This window comes from Ctenopharyngodon idella, chromosome 8, assembly GCF_019924925.1.
Source record: "Ctenopharyngodon idella isolate HZGC_01 chromosome 8, HZGC01, whole genome shotgun sequence".
NCBI classification, from domain to species: domain Eukaryota; kingdom Metazoa; phylum Chordata; class Actinopteri; order Cypriniformes; family Xenocyprididae; genus Ctenopharyngodon; species Ctenopharyngodon idella.
This window is the reverse complement of record NC_067227.1, coordinates 11,842,220-11,865,822: the sequence shown is the minus strand read 5'-3', so window position 1 is coordinate 11,865,822 and position 23,603 is coordinate 11,842,220. Positions and strand designations below refer to the sequence as shown.

At 34.5% G+C, this 23,603-nt stretch overlaps 1 protein-coding gene across 1 annotated transcript; it reads right to left on the bottom strand.

Annotated features, from left to right (window-relative positions):
• Nucleotides 1-1,059: 1,059 nt before the first annotated feature.
• LOC127517135 (HLA class II histocompatibility antigen, DP alpha 1 chain) lies at nucleotides 1,060-23,170 on the bottom strand. Its single transcript, XM_051902360.1, has 5 exons — nucleotides 23,062-23,170; nucleotides 7,411-7,656; nucleotides 4,053-4,337; nucleotides 3,761-3,921; nucleotides 1,060-1,192 (listed from the first exon to the last, which is right to left on the bottom strand). Exons 1-4 carry the CDS (start codon nucleotides 23,144-23,146, stop codon nucleotides 3,800-3,802), a joined length of 738 nt encoding a protein of 245 aa, XP_051758320.1. The 5' UTR covers nucleotides 23,147-23,170; the 3' UTR covers nucleotides 1,060-1,192; nucleotides 3,761-3,799.
• Between the last annotated feature and the right edge of the window lie 433 nt (nucleotides 23,171-23,603).

Here is a 23,603-nt window from a genome sequence, read left to right as displayed (position 1 = left end):
ATATTTAAACACCTTTGTACAAAGTATATTGATACACTATTCATGTCATTATTTTTGGAAATATCTTCACAGATAATCTTGTCACCAAAAAAAGGGCCTTTGACCAACTGATGCTGCTGAAGCGCCTTACCGAAGAGGAGTGCATTGTCCTGAATGAAATCAGGAATCACTGGAAAAGCCTCAAAAGGGATCTATCTCTTCTAAATGACCTTTCATGTCATGTTGCTGTTGATATAAAAAAGAACAGTAAGCACTACATACTTTTCTGTTAATTTTGTTAAAAACAATATTAACATCAATATGTCCATAATATCATGCTCTTTAACTGAATCTCTGTTAATAATCCATAATCACTTTCTTCAACTGGTGAATAAGTTAATTGATGCTGTAAAGTTTGCAGAAAATTAAAGCAGAATAGAACCTCCTTAAATGACTGATTTATAATTTTGTTTTTTGTGTTACTTACAGAACAGGACTCTAGACTTTCCAAAAGTGGAATTCTGGGACTTCACGCTCTACTACAGAAAAAACTATGCTACCTAAAAAGTCACATCTCCTCGGTTCGGCAGCTGTATGGTAGTGTCCTAGACAATTGTGAGGTGTGTGAGAAACTGCAAGATGATGATTACCTTGACATGGATGAGGGTTATATCCAGTATGGTTCAGAGGATGAGGAGGATGAAGATGAAGTTTCATTTGAAATTTAAAAACTTTGTAAATCATTACTGTGGAAAAACTGAGCAACATACACTAATTTATGATACTCATTTAATTTCCATTAAATCTTAACTGTCTATATTACTTGATAAAACACTGACAAGGTGTTGTGCAAATGTGTAATCCTACTGTTAAATTCTTGTTTTTATATTAAATTTCATAATTTACATGGTAAAAATTACACTGTAAAACATTACTTGCACTCACTATTATTTATTGTAAAATAGCTTCTTGATGTAACAAACCTGTAATATTCATGACTATCTGTACATTGTTTTACCAAAACATGCATCCACTGTTCAAGTACAATGTATTTGTTAAAACAAATTCATTGAAGCACAATTACTAATATTTTGTATTTATTTCATTATATGCACTGATATGTCAAATGTGTATGAATTTAAACAGAAGCAAATAGTTCGCAAACTACTGTACAGCATCCTCGGACACCCATGTACTCCGCCACTTCTTGCCACTAAGAAAAAAAAAAGAAAGACAGTAGTTGTTATAAAAACTTGAAATCACCCTGTCAAAAGATGTGCCCAGTCTTTTCTTCAATTCTCAATTTCTTTTTTCCCCTACATTGGTTCATTTATACACTCAAAAAAAAAAAAGATTTTTTGATGCTGTTCAGATTATTTAAACAATTTATTTTGGTTCAACACCATTGTATCAGGTTTCTGGTTTAAATGTGATTGATTCATGTTAAATTGACTTGAAACAATTACTCGATGAAAACTTGATGTTTTCTATTGGAATAACATGTTTCAATCAAGTAAACCCAACCAGGACTCAATCAAACAGGATTTTCACTTCCCATCATGCTTTGAAAGGGGCTGAACTAGGAGTGTAAATGTTGAAATAAAGTGTTATTTTAAGCAGTTTTTAGGAAGATGAGAAAATGGAAAGACTTTTTAATGTTTACTGTTCTATTATGTTGGTATTTAAAAGTTTCTGTTAATTAATAGTTTTAGGGTTACCATTGTGGTGAATTGTTGCACTTGTGCTTAGGTTGAGGACCTGCTAACAAACTTTCAAATTACTTTAATAAGAAAGTAATCTTGTGGTAGTGCTCTGGGTTGCCTTTCCCAAAAGCATTGTAAGCCTATGTTGATTGTAAAACCATTGCCACCAATGGACTTATGATCAATTTAGGCCTTACAATGTTTTTGGTTAAAGCAATTTAGGATGAATCCAGTATCACATCTAGATTTCTAACACAGAACATCACAAAAGTTATATAAATCACAAAATTAAACAAGAAGAATTAATTGTAAAAATCAATGTATATGAAAACTATTTATTATTTATTTATTGCTTTTTATTTATTTTCCAAAACATTGCAAATTAGTTGGGCTGACACTATTAAATTAAGCTGTGCCCAACCATAGTAAATAAGTTGAATCAACCTTAATAAATTAAGTTGACCCAACGTAAGTACATTAAATTGGAATAACAGAATTGCATAATGCTGAAATAAAGCAACTTAATCATGTGGAAATCCTTTCCATGATTTTTTTTTATGTTCATTCAAAGAGTTATTTTTTTGAGTGTAGTTTCAATATTTCATTGACACAGAAACGCCTTTTTCATCTTATCAGTTCTATACAACAATAATTCTGTCAGCCAAATATGATTTTGTCCAGCACTGCCCATGAGTTTATACTATAAAAAAATATTTCCATGAACCATCACTCACTGTTAACTATGCATGACATTTGAAGCAGGTATTGGTCACAATCCATAAGCTATAGTATGCTGATACAGAGTTTGATGTAGGCTATTTTTTTAATATTTAATAACTTGTTTTTATATTTAAGAACATGCTATGATTTTGAATGAGGCCCTACATGTCCTTCACTTCAATAGTTCAATAGTTTAGTCATAAGTATTGTTATGAAATATAATATAAATACACTAAACGTTGTGTCAGAATGATGGCTTGCAATAATTATATGACCAGCAACATTTCTCATGTGCCTGTTTCTTCAAATGGCATTAATAATTAACAATTAACAAAATAATTAATTGCATAATTAACAAAAATGAATGTTTTATGATCAAATGAAAGAGGTATCAGTGGCCCTATATGAGCAAATGAAACAATAAATACCAATTTACACATAATAATGCAAATATATATATATATATATATATATATATATATATATATATATATATACACACACACACGCACACACACATTATATATAATACACACGCACACACACATAATATATATATATACACACACACACACACACAATGTGTGTGTATATATATATATATATATATATATATATATACATACATACATAATGGGCAATATATAATAATTATAAATAATAATGCAATATTTCTTTATTAAGGTGTTATACCAAAATTTGTGTTAAATACAGCTTCCAAACTTATTATACAACTATTGAATAGTTTCCTGTTGAATGTCATCTATCAGAACATCTGCCAGTAGGGCGGTTAAGGTTACAGATGCTTATGCAAAATGGGCTCTGATGATTTGCTCTTTTTGGATGTCTGATATATCGCCCATCTTACACACGGCTTGTACAAAAAAACTAAGGTCTTACGGGTGTAGAACGACATGAGGGTGAGTAATAAATTACATTATTTTCATTTTTGGGTGAACTAACCCTTTAATGTCTCAAGTTACGTATGTAACCTCTGTTCCCTGAGAACAGTGAATAACACACTGCATCGATGACACTATTGGGGAATACCTCTGTGTGAACTGGTATCTGAAATGCTTATCAAATCATGGCAATCGTATTGGCTGACAACAGCCTATGACCTCATACTGGTGCAACCCGAAAGTATATAAGGGGCGCCTAGAGAACATTTCATCTACTTATTGTCTGTAGGGACTGTTCAGCAGGCAGCCCCAAGTCATGGCAGGGAGATGCAGTGTCTTGTTCCCTGTTCTAAGGGAAAAGAGGTTACATACATAACCTGAGATGTTCCCTTTCTGGAGGATGTCAAAGGGAAGGGAACTAATGTTAACTAATGAAACCTTATTGTAAACTTTTACCATTGGAACTTTTCAAAGTGTGCTTCCATGGTTCCATAGTCAGTTGCAGCTGTTTCCTTTAATGAGGAACAATGTTCCAGCAGCGACTCCCAAAAGTCCAAGAGTCAGACCCATTCCACAGAACACAGCTGGACCAACACTTGGGAGGGCAACTTGAACTTCTGGACAACACATGCATAGGATATTGGAGGGTGCATGAATATGATAAAAGCTTTTTGTTATTATTATTATTATTATGTTGGACTGTACTGAAATATAATGTCCGTTGATTCTATTTGAAAATCACACTCACCCCATATTTTGGTCTGAGGTTGACCCTGGAGGGCTCTGTGGTTCACCATGCAGCTGTAAATGTCTCCTTCAGCAGGTGTAAACTCAAGAGTGGAGAATATGTTAAATGTACCATCTGTCCTCGGACGGTACTGACTTAAACTCATACCCTCTGTCACATTAACATTATTCTTCATCCATAATACTCTGACAGATGGAGGGTAGAAGCCAGTCACATGACAGACAAGGTTGTTCAGAATACCCAGCTGTACATTATCCTTTGGATAGATGGAAGTCTGAGGTGCATCTAGAAACAGATAGAACTTTATTCCTTCAGAAAAATCTAGAAACTTTATTCATTCATTCTTCAGTTAATTCAAATAAAAATAGATATCCTTACACACATTAAGCTGTATTGTTAAGGTGTTATAAAGGAATTCATTCATTAGCCGCTTTCACACATATAGTCTTTTTATCCTTAAGAGATCATGTGTGAATAGGACCTTTTCAAAAATACCAGTAAATTGTAAATTACTTGTATGAAAAAAAAAAAAAAAAATGAGCATCTGCTTTGGGCAAATCATAAAGTTCTTATGGAGAGGATGTGAATACTGCGCACTGTTTACAGTAAGTGCCACTGCTTTAAAAATTTGCGTTAGATTTTAATGGACCATTACACTTTAACGGCAATTCTGATTTTTCTATCATTGCCATCACCTTCAAATGAACGAATAAGCAGAGTATTTAACGAATTTTAAACCAATTAATTATGATCTTCATTATTTATCTGACCAAAAATCATTAGATGATGGAAAAAAAGGGGTGTGGTCTGCTAAAGGAGACATGCGTAGAGGTGAGGAAGTAGAGACGAGTGTTTTGAATGGAATATTTGTGTTTGTCTTTGGAGTTTAACTGTTATCGCTTGAGTTTCAAACCTTGGGGGATACACCGGGAAAATCGCGTTGGAATCTTTGGATGTATCATACTCTGCACAAGGAAGAGTTAAGGCTATTGAAACGGAATATACCGAAGTTCAACGTTGAATAGGTTTGGGGATTTTATTTGTACTCCCTTTTAACTCGAATGCTGGCATAACTATTCTTGAAGAAAATCCCTCTTTGAATCTCAAAGAAATGAGAGATCAAACGGCACTATTTCTACGTCTTTAAAACCTCATAATATGGTGGACCAAATTACTCAAAATGAAATAATTAAATAATGAATTCAATAAAACAACAATTAAATGTATCAGTTTATTCTGAAATAGGCATAATTCAATCATTATTAAATAATTAATTTAATTAATTATTAGTTAAGTAATTAAATAAATCAATAAATAAATGTATTTATTTTGTAAAATTCCATGAAATCACATTTATTGTTTAATATACTTCACGATATTGTCTTTCACACTATTATTGTTTAAATATTTATTTTTTCTTAATTAAATGTTCCTTTTCAAAAAGCTGTTTTTCATAATAATATGCTGTATTTACGAAAAAGAACATATAATTATGAAAAAATAAATATTTTTTGACGAATCATGTATTTCCAAAGCACGATTTTCCTAAAGATTCTTTTCATAATAATAGAGGACATTTCATAAATTCCAATCAACAGGAAGTGGGCTGTGCTTGGCACTAATTGGCTAATCCTTTCTGATGAATTACTTGGGTCTGGCAAGGTGAACTGAAAGATAGGAAACAAATATGGCTGTAGGACTATAGACTGGGGACTTAAGTTGAAAACGCACTGCTTTCATTTGCAGATGAAGTAGAAGGGAATGTTTGTTTAGTGATGCTCTGTTATCTGGATTAGACGACATAAAGGATCTGCTAATAAGTGCGTCAGGGGATCTAGAAATTGATGACTACATATGGAACACTTTACAAGCGACTGAACGCAGAATTCTTGTAGATGAGTAGTTATGTGACAGGCGTAATTTGCGGGTGTGACGTGATGTCCTCACCACATTTTCCCAGGGTCGATATCCCTACCACTTTTTTTTTTTTTTTTTTTAAATCTCGCTGTATGGATATACATTATACATTACCTAATGCAAATGAAACATCCAGTTGACGTTAATTTATCTTAAAAGGAGGAGATCTGGCGAAGGAATGTGTTGTTTTTGAAATAATGCTGAGTGCTTGTTGCCGCCGTTATCAGGCGGGATGTTCTATTTTGGCGCGTTCACAGCCTTCACACAGAGGAACGCGCGCGAATCTATTGCTTAATGCCGTTGCGGAGGGTCTATTTTTTTCCAGTAAAATCACAAAACAAAATGCACACAAACGTGTCACTGCTCTTGAAAAACAATCATTGATGAACATCTTTGATTTTAATGAGGAGAAAAAAACTATAGGAGTTAGGAGTGAGGGTGGAACATTCCGTGACTAATGTCACCAACCACACGAAGATCGATTTGTCACGTCATGTCTGTCTGCTCTTCAGTTTTCAACCAATCAGCGCCAAGCACCGCCCACTGCCTGTTGACTGGCATTTGTGAAATATCCTCTATTATTATGAAAAGAATCTTTGGGAAAATCGTGCTTTGGAAAAACATGATTCGTCAAATAGGCGGCATTTATAAACGCAGCATATTATTATGCAAAACAGCTTTTTTAAAAAAGGACATTTAATTATGAAAAAATAGATATTTAAAGACAATAATAGTGTGTGAAAGAGGATATTGTGAAATATATTAAACAAATTTTACAAAATAAATAGATACATTTATTTGTTGATTTATTTAATGAATAATTAATTAAATTATTTCAGAATAAACTGATAGATTTAATTGTTGTTTTATTGAATTCTTTATTTATTTAATTATTTCATATTTAATTTGGTCCTCCATATTATTCAATCTCTCATCCCTTTACAAAGATTATAGGCCCTAGCCTAGCCCTATACAAAAGAAACCAACCTTATAAAAACTTAAACTGAATACTTTTTTTTTTTTTTTTTTTGCTCTGAAAGAGTTCTTTTGTTATCTGTATGCATGAACGAACTGAAATAATAACTCTTATTTTTGGAACTTTTTGAGAGTCCTTTATTATGTTTAAACGCTCTGTGATTGGAGTCCTTTTTTTTTCCCGACAGTTATTTAAACTGTCTGGTGCCCAAACTAAAACTTTAAATTATCTGTGACCTTTGCGCCACATCACACAGCTTTTTCAGCAACAGAAATTTTAAGTGCTGAGTAAAAAAAAAAAAAAAAAAAAACTACTGCTTTTGCGCATGGTTGGCATATTGCTTACGGGAACTCTTTATAAACCCCTAATAAAGGTTAATTAAAGTGTTACCCATGTCTAATACACAAGCAGTATTGATGTTCATTAAAAAATGGTAGAAGTTAGTAACACATTCTAATGTCTTACCCAGTTGTGGTGGTGGGCTCTTGAAAATGATTTTGTAAATTTGTAAGTTACTTTTGCATATTGCCATTTCACTAACACTGAGTTCATAAACTCCAGGAAATGTTATATTTCCTGCAATTTCAGGGAATGTCACTACTCCTTTCTTCTGATCAAAGTCGGTGTGCCACATCTCCTCTTCATCATATCCAATGAAAAACTCTTCTTCTGTATCAGAGCATGCTTCAAATACGTAAGCTTCATGTTCAACTGAAATAGATTGAGCATCATAAAACATAAATAAAAAAAACAAACTTAATTTTTGAGGTTAACAATTTAGTAACATTGAATAGCTGAGAAAATTTCATGTACATATAATTTTGCAATATTGCGATATGAAATACATCTGCACAGCTTTCAATGGGTAGGACTTCTTAAAGTTATTGAAACGTTTTTGTGATAAAGAAACATGGTTAAAGGAGAAAATGTATCCGTTATACTTACATTGGTTAGCCTAGTATTATTTTTTAGTCTGGCATTGAGAATTTCACTGGTAGGCCTATCTAAAATGTTGATTTCCTAACAGCACTATGTTTCCAGCTACACTGTGACATATATCATGAAGTAAAATTACTAATATTGTGATTTAAGATTTTGCTTATATCGCCCACCCATATATATCATGTAAAAATTAGAGAAATTAAGACATTTTTAAGCTATGGTACCTTTTGTACTTAGCCATAAACCAATTACAGTCCCTAGCCCTATTCTGATACACTAGTTTTCTAAACAATGCTTGAGTTACTCTAATGTAGCTCAAATGTAATTATGTAATTCTTCAGTGAGTGTAAAAGTAGTTAAGGACACAAAAATAAAATACTTTTTAAATGTTAGTTTGTCCTAAAAAATATATTTGACACAAGTAGTAATTTTGATCATTTATATTAATTTTTGTAATAATATTAAACACTTTGCACATGCATGAAAGTACTGTCCACCCTGTCATTATGGGTATGTACTGTCATAAACCAGGTGATGTACTCAGTGGCATCCTCACTCCCATTTTGTCTTTCTACGGTAGAGGTTTAAACATCTGCTGCAAGTACAGTAATATCTACAAATAAATATCTACAAGTAAATATCTTTTTTGATGAAGCTCTCCTACATGTGAGCTGCATCTGGATCAAATTTTGGGGTGATAGCATAAAGTAACCAAAAGTTACAGCATTTGGAACCAAGGTAGCCTTTTTGTTTAGCCCTTGGCGCCCCCTAATGGCCATTTTAAAATCGTTCCTCCATGCGGAATATCTTGTGATCGACGCAAGGGATTATGTTGATTTTGGACTGGGACTTCTGGCAAGATGGTGCTCTGAGCAGCAACACTTTCCAGAGCTCTTCAATTGATCTGTCAAAAATCATTTCCAAAAGCAAGTTAAGTCTCATTTGTTTACTTTAAAATACATGTAGGAGTTTCAAAAAGTAGACAGACATTTATATCCGTTTGATGAACAACTTGAATCATAATTATACAAGCGACAGACCGATCAACAACAAACGCAGTGCCCCACCAGCTATGCCAGACATGGCATGAAAAAAAAAAAAAACAGAGCAGTGGAAGAGAAAAAGCCTCTGGAGAATATCGCTACTGGGTCAATATCACTGTAGGGTGCCTTTTGGTGTCCTGTACATAAATAACTCATTTGCCATGATAACTTAACATAAAAATGACTATAAAAGGGTGTGTTATATTAGGCTAAGTTTTTATATTCATATCAAAAGCATTACTTGGCTCTTTAGATACATTTTCTAGATTTTTTTTAGTTGTGTATAAGACGATGCGTGCTATTTTGCTATGTCCCTTGCATTGCTCATTAAATTTGAATGAGAGTAAAAAAAAGTCAAATCATGTAAAAATTGTAAAATGTAATGTAAAAATTTTGTTTTCCTATTAATATTTTGTTCAATAAGAGATTACTCAATTTGAGCGTATTGATCATTTGGTAATAAAAGCAATATTTTTATTTAATAAAAAAGAAGAGTTTTTTTATGTCCCTTGAATGGTTGTCCACCCTGTCGTATTGGGGAATTGTCCCTTTAAGAAAAGGCCATCCCCTATAGTGACATCAGGACAACAGATTTTTTGTCTCTTCAGTGGCGGGAATTTCAACGGCTGAGGTGAGTAAGTTGGTGACTTTCCAACTGACAAATTTTCTTCGTATGAGTTTGCTTACTTGTTTTGCCAAAGCCTTAACATGTCCATCCTGTCGTTAAAATATGCTGGAAGTGATTAGAATACAATATTTTCAAAATATGTAAGTTTAAATATACCAAATTCTCTTCACAGCCAGACTAGCTATTTAGCTAATCACAGTTTGTTGTAAGCTAATACCCTGTCATATATATGTCCACCCTATCAAGTCCAAGTGTCAGACAGGGTGGACATTTTGGAACAAGGACAGGGTGGACATTTTGAGCTTCAATTAGCATATTAGCTTACAACAAACTGTGATTAGCTAAATAGCTAGTCTGGTTGTGAAGAGAATTTGGTATATTTAAACTTACATATTTTGAAAATATTGTATTCTAATCACTTCCAGCATATTTTATGCCGACAGGGTGGACATGTGGACAGGACACCAAAAGGCACCCTACAGTGATATTGACCCTACTAATACAAAAATACTGGAAGTTGTTAACAAGTTGGTGGACAGATTTGACATCCAAGAGAGAAGGATGGAAATCTCTCCCAGGAAAATGGAGGAAAATTCCAGCCTGATTGCTATGATGAGAGAAGAGGTAACCCGATTACAAAAACAAAACAGTGGAGTTAGAACGGCAATTCGGCAAACTGCATGACAAAATGAAGTAAACAGAAAAGTGTAAAGAGCAGGAAAGATACAAAAGGAGATGAAACTTAGGTATCAAAGGCCTAAAAGAAAAGGAAAGCGAGGATGTCAGGGCAACAGTGATTTCTCTCCTTTCAAAAATCGCGCCGGGAGTGCTGTGGAATGTAGATGACATGGTGGATACTGATACATTTCCGGTGCGCTGCTCAGTGGCGCACTGCGTCTCGTTTATTCGTTGTTTGTTAAGTGTTTGGTTCGTGGTCTTATAAAAGTGGAGAGATGAAGGCTGGGAGAATTGTACTATTGATTTGGATTCTGGGGATGATGGGCCTCTATGGATTATGTTTGGCGATGCAATCTCCAACTGCACGTGGAACCTTGACAACATGCAGCGTCACAGTGCCGTCTGCATGCCTGTACAGCCGGGGAACGTTGCTGGAGCTAAACTTTACGATGACTCAAGAGATGAGAACAGGCCAATTCAGAGATTTGTTTGAAAACATTCCTCACAAGCTGGTGAGAACAAAACGAAAGAAAAGAGGAAGAAGAGGTGGCATTCAGAGTCGACTGCGAAGGCGATTTAATCAGGCCACCTCTGCCGTCTATTATCTTCAGTAATCTGCGTTCTCTAAATAACAAAGTGGATATAAGATCACATACAAGGTACTGTAATGAATTTCGTGAGGCATCTCTGCTCTGCTTTACGGAAAGTTGGCTGCAGTCTACAATGCCTGACTCGCTCTTTGTGGTCCCTGGATTTACATTAGTACGAGCTGATAGAGACAAAGTATCGGGTAAAAGTAAGTGAGGCGGCATCTGTGTATATATATAAATGATAAATGGTGCAGAGCGTATTCAGTAAAATATAAGATGTGATCCCAATGTGGAAATTTTCGTCATGACTTTAAGACCATTTTATCTGTCTAGAGAATTTGGTTGCATTTTGCTGTTCGTGGTTTATGTTCCGCCCAGTGGTAAACCAACTCAGGCAGCCAGCCTGATAGCAGACTACGAACTACAGCTCAGCTACTCACATGCACCCGTGATCGTGCTGGGCGATTTAAACCAGTGCAAACTGGAGACTTTGTTGCCAGGATTTGAACAGTGTGTAAAGACTCAAACAAGAAATAACAATATTCTTGATAACTGCTACGTGAATGTCAAGGACGCTTATGTGTCAAAGAGTATGCCACCAATTCTAAACTCTGACCATAATGTAGTACATATGATTCCTGTGTACAGGACTGAACTTAAAAAAAGCAAACCAGAAAAGAAATTGATTAGATTGTGGTCGAACGAAAGTATACAACAACTGAAAACTTGTTTCTACTGGACAAATTGGGACATTTTTAAGGAAGGCTCACTTGATGAAAGAACTACAGTGTTAAATGACTATATTCTGTGTAGAGTTGGTCATACCTACAAAAGAGAATAAAATGTATCCTAATAACAAACCATATGTGACTAAAGATATTAAATAAGTTATAAATTTGAGGAAAGTAGCATTTAGGAATAAGGATATTAGGGTACTTAAACATAAAGAGAGTTAAACAGTAAATTAAAGGAAACAAAAGAAGTTCATTAAAGGCGTCTGGAGGAAGCCTTTAAGACTAATAATACTAAAAAGGTTTGGGACATCATGAAAACAATGACTGGATTGTCATCTTCGAATAAATCTACTGTAATTGATAATGAATTTTGTTTTGGGAATGAATTAAACACTTTTTTTTTATTTACCAGATTTGAATCAATAGGTAAACATGTCAAATGCAATGAAATAATAGATACTGTGGCTCCATTATCATCAGACAGAACTGTTGTAGAGGTTGAGGATGTTAGGAAAACATTTCAGTGTATAAATACGAAAAAAATCTGCTGGTCCAGATGGGTGTAGTGCAGGTCTTTTAAAGAATTTTGCACATGAATTGGCTCCAGTGTGGCAATCAGTATATCAAGCTTCAGTTGACACACATACTGTCCCTGTGTTATGGAAGACCGCATATACAGGTGCATCTCAATAAATTAGAATGTCGTGGAAAAGTTCATTTATTTCAGTAATTCAACTCAAATTGTGGAACTTGTGTATTAAATTCAATGCACACAGACTGAAGTACTTTAAGTCTTTGGTTTTTTTTAACCTGTTAACTGTCACCCCCACTTTTTTTTTTTTCTAGACATGAAAATGCACTATCCAAACTTAAATGGTTGTAATTCATATAATAATTTTGCAGATTATTGTAGAAGTGAAAAAGTATGTAAGAGAAACAGAAAAAAAAGGATATAGAAGTTTAAGTTTATGAAAATGTAAAAATATAATATTTTATAATAGTTGTGTTCCAAATTTTAGGTTGATATCTCAAAAAATGAGCTTTCAGTAAGATTTTGTTTGGGCGCAGTACCAAACTTTTTCACTAGATGTCAACCAAGCTCCATTATTGACTATATAAGGGCGCCTCCATTTCCATATATGGTTTGAGTGATCTGAACCATATATTTCCATAATTTTCATACAATTTATGAAGTAGACATCCTATATAGAAGTAGTCTGGGAAGCTTGGCAGAATTTGATATGAATTCAACCTCTAATAAACATAAATACAACATGTATCTGGGCTATAGCTTGCTGCCACAATCATAAATTATTATTATTTTTTTTCTATTAAAAACATTTTCAGGCCTTTTTTTCTCAAAAAAATTAATGGATGTTATCTTTTGAACTCTTGGCATGAAAACAAACATGTTTCAACCAATCTTTCATGATTTTTCATGTTCATCGCTATTTCAAAATAAAGGTCTGCACATGCCTTATGAGTATGAAAATATGCTTGTTGCAAACTGATAAATTACTGCTCCTCTGTAATTTATTTTGAAAATCACGATCATATTGATGCTCTCTGTAAAAGAACAAAGCAGAGAATCTATTTTCTTCATCATCTTAGGTCATTTGGAGTAAGAAAACAGATTCTTCTGCTGTTCTTTATGTCTGTGATATTGAGTGTACTTCAATATTGCAACTCCATTTGGTATAAGAGTTTGTCTGTTATGCTAAAAACAAAGTTGTTTAATCAATTGAAAATTTGCTCAAGGATTGTACACTACCAGTCAAAAGTTTGGAAACATTACTATTTTTAATGTTTTTGAACGAAGTCTCTTATGCTCATTAAGGCTGCATTTATTTCATAATAAATACAGAAAAAACAATAATATTGTGAAATATTATTACAATTTAAAATTATGGTTTTCTATTTTAATATACTTTAAAATATAATTTATTTCTGTGATGCAAAGCTGAATTTTCAGCATCATTACTCCAGTCTTCAGTGTCACATGATCCTTCAGCAATCATTCTAATATGATGATTTGATACTCAGTTATTATCAATGTTGAAAACAGTTGTGTTGTTTAATATTTTTTTGCAACCTGTGATACTTTTTTCAGGATTTATTGATGAATAAAAGGTTAAAAAGAACAGCATTTATTCAAAATATAAATCTTTTCTAACAATATAAATCTTTACTATTACTTTTTATCAATGTAACACATCCGTGCTGAATAAAAGTATTAATATCTTTCAAAAAAAAAAAAAAAGGTAAGAAAAAAAAAACTACTGACCCCAAACTTTTGAATGGTAGTGTATATTGTTACAAAAGATTTCTATTTTAAATAAATGCTGATATTTTTTAAACTTTTTATTCATCAAAGAATCCTGAAAAAGTATCACAGGTTATAAAATAATATTAAGCAGCACTGTTTCCAACATTGATAATAAATCAGCATATTACAATGATTTCTGAAGGATCATGTGACACTGAAGACTGGAGTAATGATGCTGACAATTCAGCTTTGCATCACAGAAATAAATTATATTTTAAAGTATATTAAAATAGAAAACCATAATTTTAAATTGTAATAATATTTCACAATATTATTGTTTTTTCTGTATTTATTATGAAATGAATGCAGCCTTAATGAGCATAAGAGACTTCGTTCAAAAACAACTGGTAGTGTAGGTCAGCCTCATGAGAAGCTATATGATTCAGCTTACTATAATAATTTGTTAAAGGAACACTCCACTTTTTTTGAAAATAGGCTCATTTTCCAACTCCCCTAGAGTTAAACAGTTGAGTTTTACCATTTTCGAATCCATTCAGCCGATCTCCGGGTCTGGCGGTACCACTTTTAGCATAGCTTAGCATAGTTCATTGAAACTGATTAGACCGTTAGCATCTCGCTCAAAAATGACCAAAGCGTTTCGATATTTAACTATTTACTTCCTATTTAAAACTTGAATTTTCTGTAGTTACATCGTGTACTAAGACCAACGGAAAATGAAAAGTTGCGATTTTCTAGGCCGATATGGCTAGGAACTATACTCTCATTCCGGTGTAATAATCAAGGAACTTTGCTGCCATACCATGGGTGCAGCAGGCACAATGATATTACGCAGCGCCTGTGACCCCCTGTTTGCACAGGGAGCGTGCCTTGCAACCATGGAGACATTTGTGAGAGATGCTGCGCAATATCATTGGCAAATGAGCCTATTTTCAAAAAAAGTGGAGTGTTCCTTTAAGACTGGCTAATAATATAGTTTCTGATCCTAATCATGTCCTGCATAATGAGTTTGAATTATTACCATCGAATCGGAGTTACAGAGTTCCATGATTCAACAAAGTTAGGCTGAAACACTCATTTGTGCATCAGGCGATACTTGAGTTGAATAAGACACTTAATCAAAAACCAAGAGTATTGTGAATGTGTTGTAGTTGTATAAGTGTAGTAGGATGTAGTAAGGGTAAGGTGTATTGTAATGTTTAAGGGAGTGTAATATGTGTGTGTGTGTGTATAATATATATATATATATATATATATATATAAATTCCTTTTGTGTGTGTGTGTGTGGATTAAGTGATGTTGATGTGTAAGAGATGTTGACTGTTGTAAACATAGGTACTGTTATGCAAGAAAAATGTCAGACTCATCTGACAATAAAGTGCTATATCCTATCATATCATCGTATCGGTAGGAAGGAGCAGAGTTGTACGAGACAAGTCATCGTCCAGTTTGTTAAATGGGAGTGCAGAAATGAGATCTGGAAACTTTACAAAGAGTGTGATGTATGCAAACATGAATTTGATTTGCAGAGGATCTAACCAAGGAAGACAAGATGGCACGGGAGCTGTTGTGGCCAAAGATTAAAGAGGCAAGAGATCAGAAGAAGAGAGCATTTTTTCACAGGCCTTTTGGGTTCATTGAAAATGTACAGATTTTCCCATAAGAAGGCAAAATGCGTTGGAAATATTTGTTGAGATTTATTAATGTGAACAAATGAGACACATAAGGTTATGGGACCTATATAACGTTACTTTTCACAGATTTATTGTGGTGTTATTGTTAGCTTGTTGTAGCTAATTGTAGTACTACTGAATACTATGTTTACATTTTGTTCTAAGTTTTCTTTTATTTCGTTAAATACCAGGGGGATTAAAGACAGTATTAAGAGAAAGGCTATATTTTTATTTTGCAAAAGGCAATAGGCACAGTGCATTTTCCAAGACTCATTCCAGTATAGAAAACTCAACTTTTTGGAGAAACCAATGGGAGGATACCATTTTGTTTAGCCATGGAACTAATAGATCTGCTGGCATAGCCATATGTTTGAACTGCCCAGTAGCGGTTTTTGGCACGGGCGAACCGGGCAGCCGCCCGGGGCGGCATTTTTTTCATGATACATGGGGGGCGGCACGAGCAGTTAAAAAAAAAAAAAAAACCCATATCCATGTCATGAATGAAGGGCTAATGTTAATTGGTGGGTATAACTCTTAAGTTTGTTAGCCTTTTTGCTATGATGCTTGCTATGCTTATACAACAATTCGGTTTTAACTCAACAAACACGAGATCTAAGGGGGTCTCGCCCAGGGTGTAATTCAATGTAGAACCGCCACTGCAACTGCCCCCGTAAAGTTGTTGAAGTTAAAGGAGATAAAGATGGACACTGGATTGCTGTGATTTTGAGCTTTGAGATTTTAGAGCTCAGACTAGCGCTTGGCATTAGTCCAAGTGTACTTAGACTGTGAAGGCTAATAAAGGGAATTTCCGTTTAGGGCAACAGAATGTTGACTGACCAACCTAAATAGGGTGAGCCTTACCTCTGTTTAATGTAATGTTACTCTAGCTAAGTGTACATGGGAAACCATGGCATGACCATATCAAAACTACTATTAGAGAAAGTATTGGTCGGCTTATATCTGGAGTAGTGGTTGTGACCTCTAACTAGAGATAATGTTGCTTTAATTCAAGTGTACACAGATCTATGGGGACTAAACAAAATACTTTTAGAGTGAGTGAGCATGGGAGCAACCCTCTAAATAGTATAGTCAATTACCTCTGTCTATGACCAAAACTGCCGGGTTTGTGATCGTGGGCCCGCGTAATTAATGAATGGCCGTTGCGAGGACCCTGTGCGACTCTGGCACCCAAATGAATGAGAACAATAAGAGTAAAGAGTGAAACAGAATAATCAAATGTCTAGATAAATTATAAATATAAATGGTCTATAATCAATTGGCATTACAACCTAAATTCGAGGTCATAATAAAATGAAGTCAGATAAGAGTTTAATTGGAATTAAACTACCTTGCCACACTGAAAAGACCGAACGTGCAAGAAACCTTCTCCGTCCTATGGGAAAACCGCCATTGGGCCGATTGGGTGGGCTTTACATAACCTATAAACATCATAAAATATATATTCACCTTATCAGCAAAACTGCATAAATTTGATTCGGCCAGTGGAAATGAATGAATCAACTCTATTCTAAAACCTTTATCTGAAGTATTTTATACAATTTTGTTTTTATGGATATTTTGATATATTTATTCTAAAACATAAAGAGGATATTGGATGATTTATATCAATGTAATGTGTATTGCACAAATGGCATTTATAGTCCATATCTAATATTTTCCAATGTCTTGTACCTTTGACGGTTAACCATGGTGTCACGTGGATGAGAATATGCATGGAAATGATATGCAGATGAGGTTATGCATAGTAAAACTAGGCGCTGTAAGCTCCATATGTGATGTGATCTGCGAAAACCCATCACATGGTGAAATTTTACGCATCACAGGTGTCAATACCATCTGAAAGCTGAATTCCCTTTCCAAATCTGTTTTTACTTTTTTCATAGCTTGTCTGTAACAAAAGTTATGGTTATCTGAAGTCGGCTGATCGCTCTGATTTTCAGGAATGGAATTTTGAGAAAAACAGGTTTAAAAAACTGTCACCCCCTTTTTCGCATAGCCATAAAAATGCACTGTCCAAACATAAATGGTTATAATTCAAGAATGCTTTGGAATATAGACCTAAGGTTGGTCTTGTTTTAAGGTCAGATTATTGTAGAAGTGAAATACATAATGAAAGTGAAATTAAAAAAAAGTTATGGAAGTTTAAGTTTATGAAAATGAAAAAAATATAATTGTTTATATTTTATAATAATATATTACAAAACATGTTTTACTCTTAAACTGCAAGAAAATCAAAGCCAAAAATGTAAACATTCCAAATTTTAGGTTGAAATATTTCAAAAATGAGCTTTCAGTAAGATTTTGTTGGGGGCAGTACCAAACTTTTTCACTAGATGACACCCAAGCTCCATTACTGACCATTTAAGCCTCCATTTATTTGAGTGATCTGAAACATACAGGTGCTGGTCATATAATTAGAATATCATCAAAAAGTTGATTTCTTTCACTAATTCCATTCAAAAAGTGAAACTTGTATATTATATTCATTCATTACACACAGACTGATATATTTCAAATGTTTATTTCTTTTAATTTTGATGATTATAACTGACAACTAAGGAAAATCCCAAATTCAGTATCTCAGAAAATTAGAATATTGTGAAAAGGTTCAATATTGAAGACACCTGGTGCCACACTCTAATCAGCTAATTAACTCAAAACACCTGAAAAGGCCTTTAAATGGTCTCTCAGTCTAGTTCTGTGGGCTACACAATCATGGGGAAGACTGCTGACTTGACAGTTGTCCAAAAGACGACCATTGACACCTTGCACAAGGAGGGCAAGACACAAAAGGTCATTGCAAAAGAGGCTGGCTGTTCACAGAGCTCTGTGTCCAAGCACATTAATAGAGAGGCGAAGGGAAGGAAGGAAGATGTGGTAGAAAAAAAAAGTGTACAAGCAATAGGGATAACCGCACCCTGGAGAGGATTGTGAAACAAAACCCATTCAAAAATGTGGGGGAGATTCACAAAGAGTGGACTGCAGCTGGAGTCAGTGCTTCAAGAACCACTACGCACAGACGTATGCAAGACATGGGTTTCAGCTGTCGCATTCCTTGTGTCAAGCCACTCTTGAACAACAGACAGCGTCAGAAGCGTCTCGCCTGGGCTAAAGACAAAAAGGACTGGACTGCTGCTGTGTGGTCCAAAGTTATGTTCTCTGATGAAAGTAAATTTTGCATTTCCTTTGGAAATCAGGGTCCCAGAGTCTGGAGGAAGAGAGGAGAGGCACACAATCCACGTTGCTTGAGGTCCAGTGTAAAGTTTCCACAGTCAGTGATGGTCTGGGGTGCCATGTCATCTGCTGGTGTTGGTCCACTGTGTTTTCTGAGGTCCAAGGTCAACGCAGCCGTATACCAGGAAGTTTTAGAGCACTTCATCCTTCCTGCTGCTGACCAACTTTATGGAGATGCAGATTTTATTTTCCAACAGGACTTGGCACCTGCACACAGTGCCAAAGCTACCAGTACCTGGTTTAAGGACCATGGTATCCCTGTTCTTAATTGGCCAGCAAACTCGCCTGACCTTAACCCCATAGAAAATCTATGGGGTATTGTGAAGAGGAAGATGCGATATGCCAGACCCAACAATGCAGAAGAGCTGAAGGCCACTATCAGAGCAACCTGGGCTCTTATAACACCTGAGCAGTGCCACAGACTGATCGACTCCATGCCATGCTGCATTGCTGCAGTAATTCAGGCAAAAGGAGCCCCAACTAAGTATTGCGTGCTGTACATGCTCATACTTTTTATGTTCATACTTTTCAGTTGGCCAAGATTTCTAAAAATCCTTTCTTTGTACTGGTCTTAAGTAATATTCTAATTTTCTGAGATACTGAATTTGGGATTTTCCTTAGTTGTCAGTTATAATCATCAAAATGAAAAGAAATAAACATTTGAAATGTATCAGTCTGTGTGTAATGAATGAATATAATATACAAGTTTCACTTTTTGAATGGAATTAGTGAAATAAATCAACTTTTTGATGATATTCTAATTATATGACCAGCACCTGTATGTTTCCATATTTTCATACATTTTATGAAGCAGACATCCAATTCAGAAGTAGTATGGGCAGTTTGGCAGTATTTGATTTGAATTCAACCTCTAATAAACACATAATTAGAACATGTGTGTTCATTATAGCTCCGTTGTTCTCTTGTGCTCCGCCTTCTCACGATAACGTATTCGAAAAAAAAAAAAAATCTTTGCGTGGCGTAGTTTATACAGGACTGGCGGGAAATTTGCATTAATACACCTTCATTCTACATGTTATATGGTTTATTTTGATCGGTGAACTGTCTTTGTAGTGTTAAGAGAGCGAAAGCTATTTTTTTTCACCTCCTGTTTTTCTTAAACAGTAACGTTAGAGAAAGTCTAGAGAGAGTTTTTTCAGCTTGCCACTATAAATCGCTATTTTTCTGCACTTAACAGGCAAGATTTGCCAAGATATTTTCAGAGATGATAGACGAGATGTTATAGAATAATAATTTAATGAAAACCCAATTTTGACAAAAAAAAAAAAAAAGAAAGAAAAAGAAAAAAAAAATTGACCTATTTTTTGACTTTACTGAAAACGTTTCAGCGCGACATCCGACGGGTTTCCCCCAGATCGCATCACATATACGGCTAATGCTAACTGGCAGTACGCAGGGAAAGAGCTTTGAACGGCGGGCACTAACGTCTCTGCCATTACACGATAGGCTGAGAGCGGCCGCATGTGATTAAGTTAGCCGTTACGCTTTCTCCAATGGTAAGAGATACAGACCCTCTCATCTCCCTATAATGTACAATCTCTGTTATGGCATAATGTCAGACACCGACGGAATCGCTCGGTGATCGTCCGACGAGTAGCTGTACACAGGAATGTACAACCTCTGCCGAACGCAGGAGTCAGGAGTGCTGCTGGTGTCGTGCACAGACAGTAGCCTAAAGATAACCCATTTCATGGTCTTCCCAACATTATGAAAAATGCCATTGTATTTTAAGGATAGATTTTGAAGGAAACGGTAAGATATGTACATTTTATTTTTAAAATGTTTTGTCATACAATAATTTACAATGCAAAACAACGCTGCCTATCTGTTTCAATTAAAAATATATAAACATTCTAAAATATAGGCTATGTTATAAATTTGATTTGTTTAAATTAAAAAAACAATTTGGCCAGTGGAAAAGAATGAGAATAACTCTTCACTCAAAAAAAAAAAAAAAAAAAAACACACAAAAAAACATACTGAACAGTATTTTATACAAGTTTGATTATTTTCTAAAACAAGACAAGGATAGTGAATATTTTTTTTAGCAATGTAATGTGATGGCATTTATAATCATATTTTCCTAATGTCTTGTACAGTAAAACATGGTGTCACGTGGAGGGAAATGTGCGTGGAAATGATATGCAGATGACGTAATGCATAGTAAAACTAGGCGTTGTAAGCTCCATATATGGTTATTTCGGGGAGGAGTCAGGGTGGAGATTCATGTATGCACAATTTTCCGCTGACTGGGATTTATAAAAGAAATTTTGCACAGGTTCTGGCGTATGCATGGTTTTATAAATCTGAAAACTTTTGTGCATACGGAAAATCTGGCTTTTATGCGTACGCACACTTTTAGGATGAAATATATGGAAAGTTTTATACATGAGGCCCCAGCTGTTTGTTTTGTTTGATTCCACTAGGTAGCAGAATACTTCAGAAAAAATCATTTTGATTCTGTCATATTTTAAATATAAAATATTCAAATAGAACTGCAAAGAGATAAAACTTTTTTTTAGCGTCTACGAGTGTCCTTTGCTAAAACAGATTTTTCAAACTGTTTTACCCCCCAAAATCCTATTTTTGCTATAGTATAGCACTTCTCTTGAATTGATTTTCTTAATTTTTATCTTTGTCTCTGACATTCAGAACAAGTAATATGCAAAATGGCATAAAAGTACAGAGCCCCTAAATGGACATGGTGGTGGAAATAATTTGGGATGGGAGGAAAAAAATATTTTAAAAGCTTTTGCGTTCCCTTGCAAAATTGTTGCATTCTCTTGCAAAACCTGTTGTGACATCTGACAAACACTTCCTGTTTAATTCACTTAGACATTCAGAGAACACACGTCCACAATGGAGCGGTTTGGACTCAAATATAAATAAATGCTTTTTTTAAAATAGAGATCACTTTTCTCCCACAATTCTGAAAACAAAGCATTAGACAACAACACAAAAGAACATGTGGTTTACTTTTTCAAAATGTTCTATTTAATGTTATAAAGGTGTCTTTTTATAAATATCTAAAACGTTATAAATGAGTCTATATTTTAAAAAGAATATTCATTAAAATGAATTCGATTTGTTAAAGAAATTAATTGTTGAAATTAATGAATCAAATAAATTTGAACAGTCTCTGGTCTCTACCTACTGATGTAATAATGTAATCTTTATTTGACCTGTGCATTACAGGTCATTTGCTCAACAATTCTGTGAGGTTGAAAACACTGGTTTTGAAGCTGTTTCAGACATAGTCTGCTACACTCTCTAGATCAGGCAGCGCTAAAGTTTAAATATCCCGGTTTGATCATAATTTTAGGTTAGACAAAGTGTAATCACTGTCATTTAGGAATAAAATCGCATATGAGTTTGAATTGAGATCGCAATCATTAATCAATGATTAATCGTGCATACATATGGGTCTAGCTATATTTTTGTATGTTATGTTTGTACCAGACCATAAAAGTAACCCGATGAACCTGATGATATGCACAAGACTACTAATAACTATAACAACCAAGGAAACTAGTGCACTAGTAACTATAGCAACCAAGGAAACAGAAAGGAAACACAGGAAATAGCACAGGAATTAAACAGAACATAACAGAGCCAGGGCCCTCCAGGTTAGAACATGTTTTATTAGCAAGTTTAGTTTGATTTGAAGGACGATTATCAACTGTTTATTTCCTCATAAAATTACATTTTGATAACTAACTCCCTAAAATCTTATTAAAAACCCTAACAGATATTTTGATTCAGGCAACAGCATCAAGGAGAAAGGATTGAAAGGAGTTCGAAGTCATTCTGTATATTGCTTCAGAGTTTCTTGTTGATTGTGTTCTCTTCCAGATGCTGCAGTTTAGATCCTTAACTCAACCTGCTTGCAATCACATCGTTATCTATAGGACACAGCTGATTGGTTCCTTAAACTGAAGGAACATCCTTCCCTATTGCATTTTACTGATTAAGTCTAATGTTCTCATTACATATTTATACTGAGAGTTTTGAAAAGTACCACTTACTTGTGGATAATACCAAAGTGATTAAAAAAATATACATACCAAATATTTTGATTACATTAGCCTACATAATAATCTGTTTTTAAACAATGACTGCCTGAAGGAAACATTCAAATCCACAATAGCATTTTATGAATGAATGACTAGTAACTGATCATTTGTAACAACAGAAGTTTGCTATTTTACCACTCACTTTAATACAATAATACAAATTAATAATACAGGCAATTAATTTTAAAAACTTACATGCAGCACCATTTGAGAGAACAATGGTAAGGATGAGAATGGTTCTGTGCAGCTCCATCTTGATAGATGAGAGATGAACAAACATCAGAGAAATATTTGACTGAGGTGAAAAAAGTATATATTATTTCCTCTCTGCATTTATCCACTCAGAGATTAACTAGACACTGATGCTGCTGTATCTGAGAAGATTAAAAGTTTTTCCTCTTTCAGCTGTCAAGCTGCTGGCTAATCTTATCTTATGTTATGATTCTTTAAATCCGCAAGTGTAAATACAAAACTGCAAAAAAGACTGATGTGCTTTGAATTGACTCTTATTGTCATTTTAATTGTTGAAGAGTAACTAACTAAAATAAAATTTAGAACACTACTAAATTAACGACATTGTGACAGTCCTTTTAAATAGACCTCCCTGATGGTTGATACAGGAGACCACCGACGTGTTGTCCGTGTGGACAAACACGTGATGGCCCCTCAGGTCTGGGAGGAAGTGTTTGAGAGCTCGAAACACCGCCATCATTTCCAGCCAATTTATGTGCCAGGAA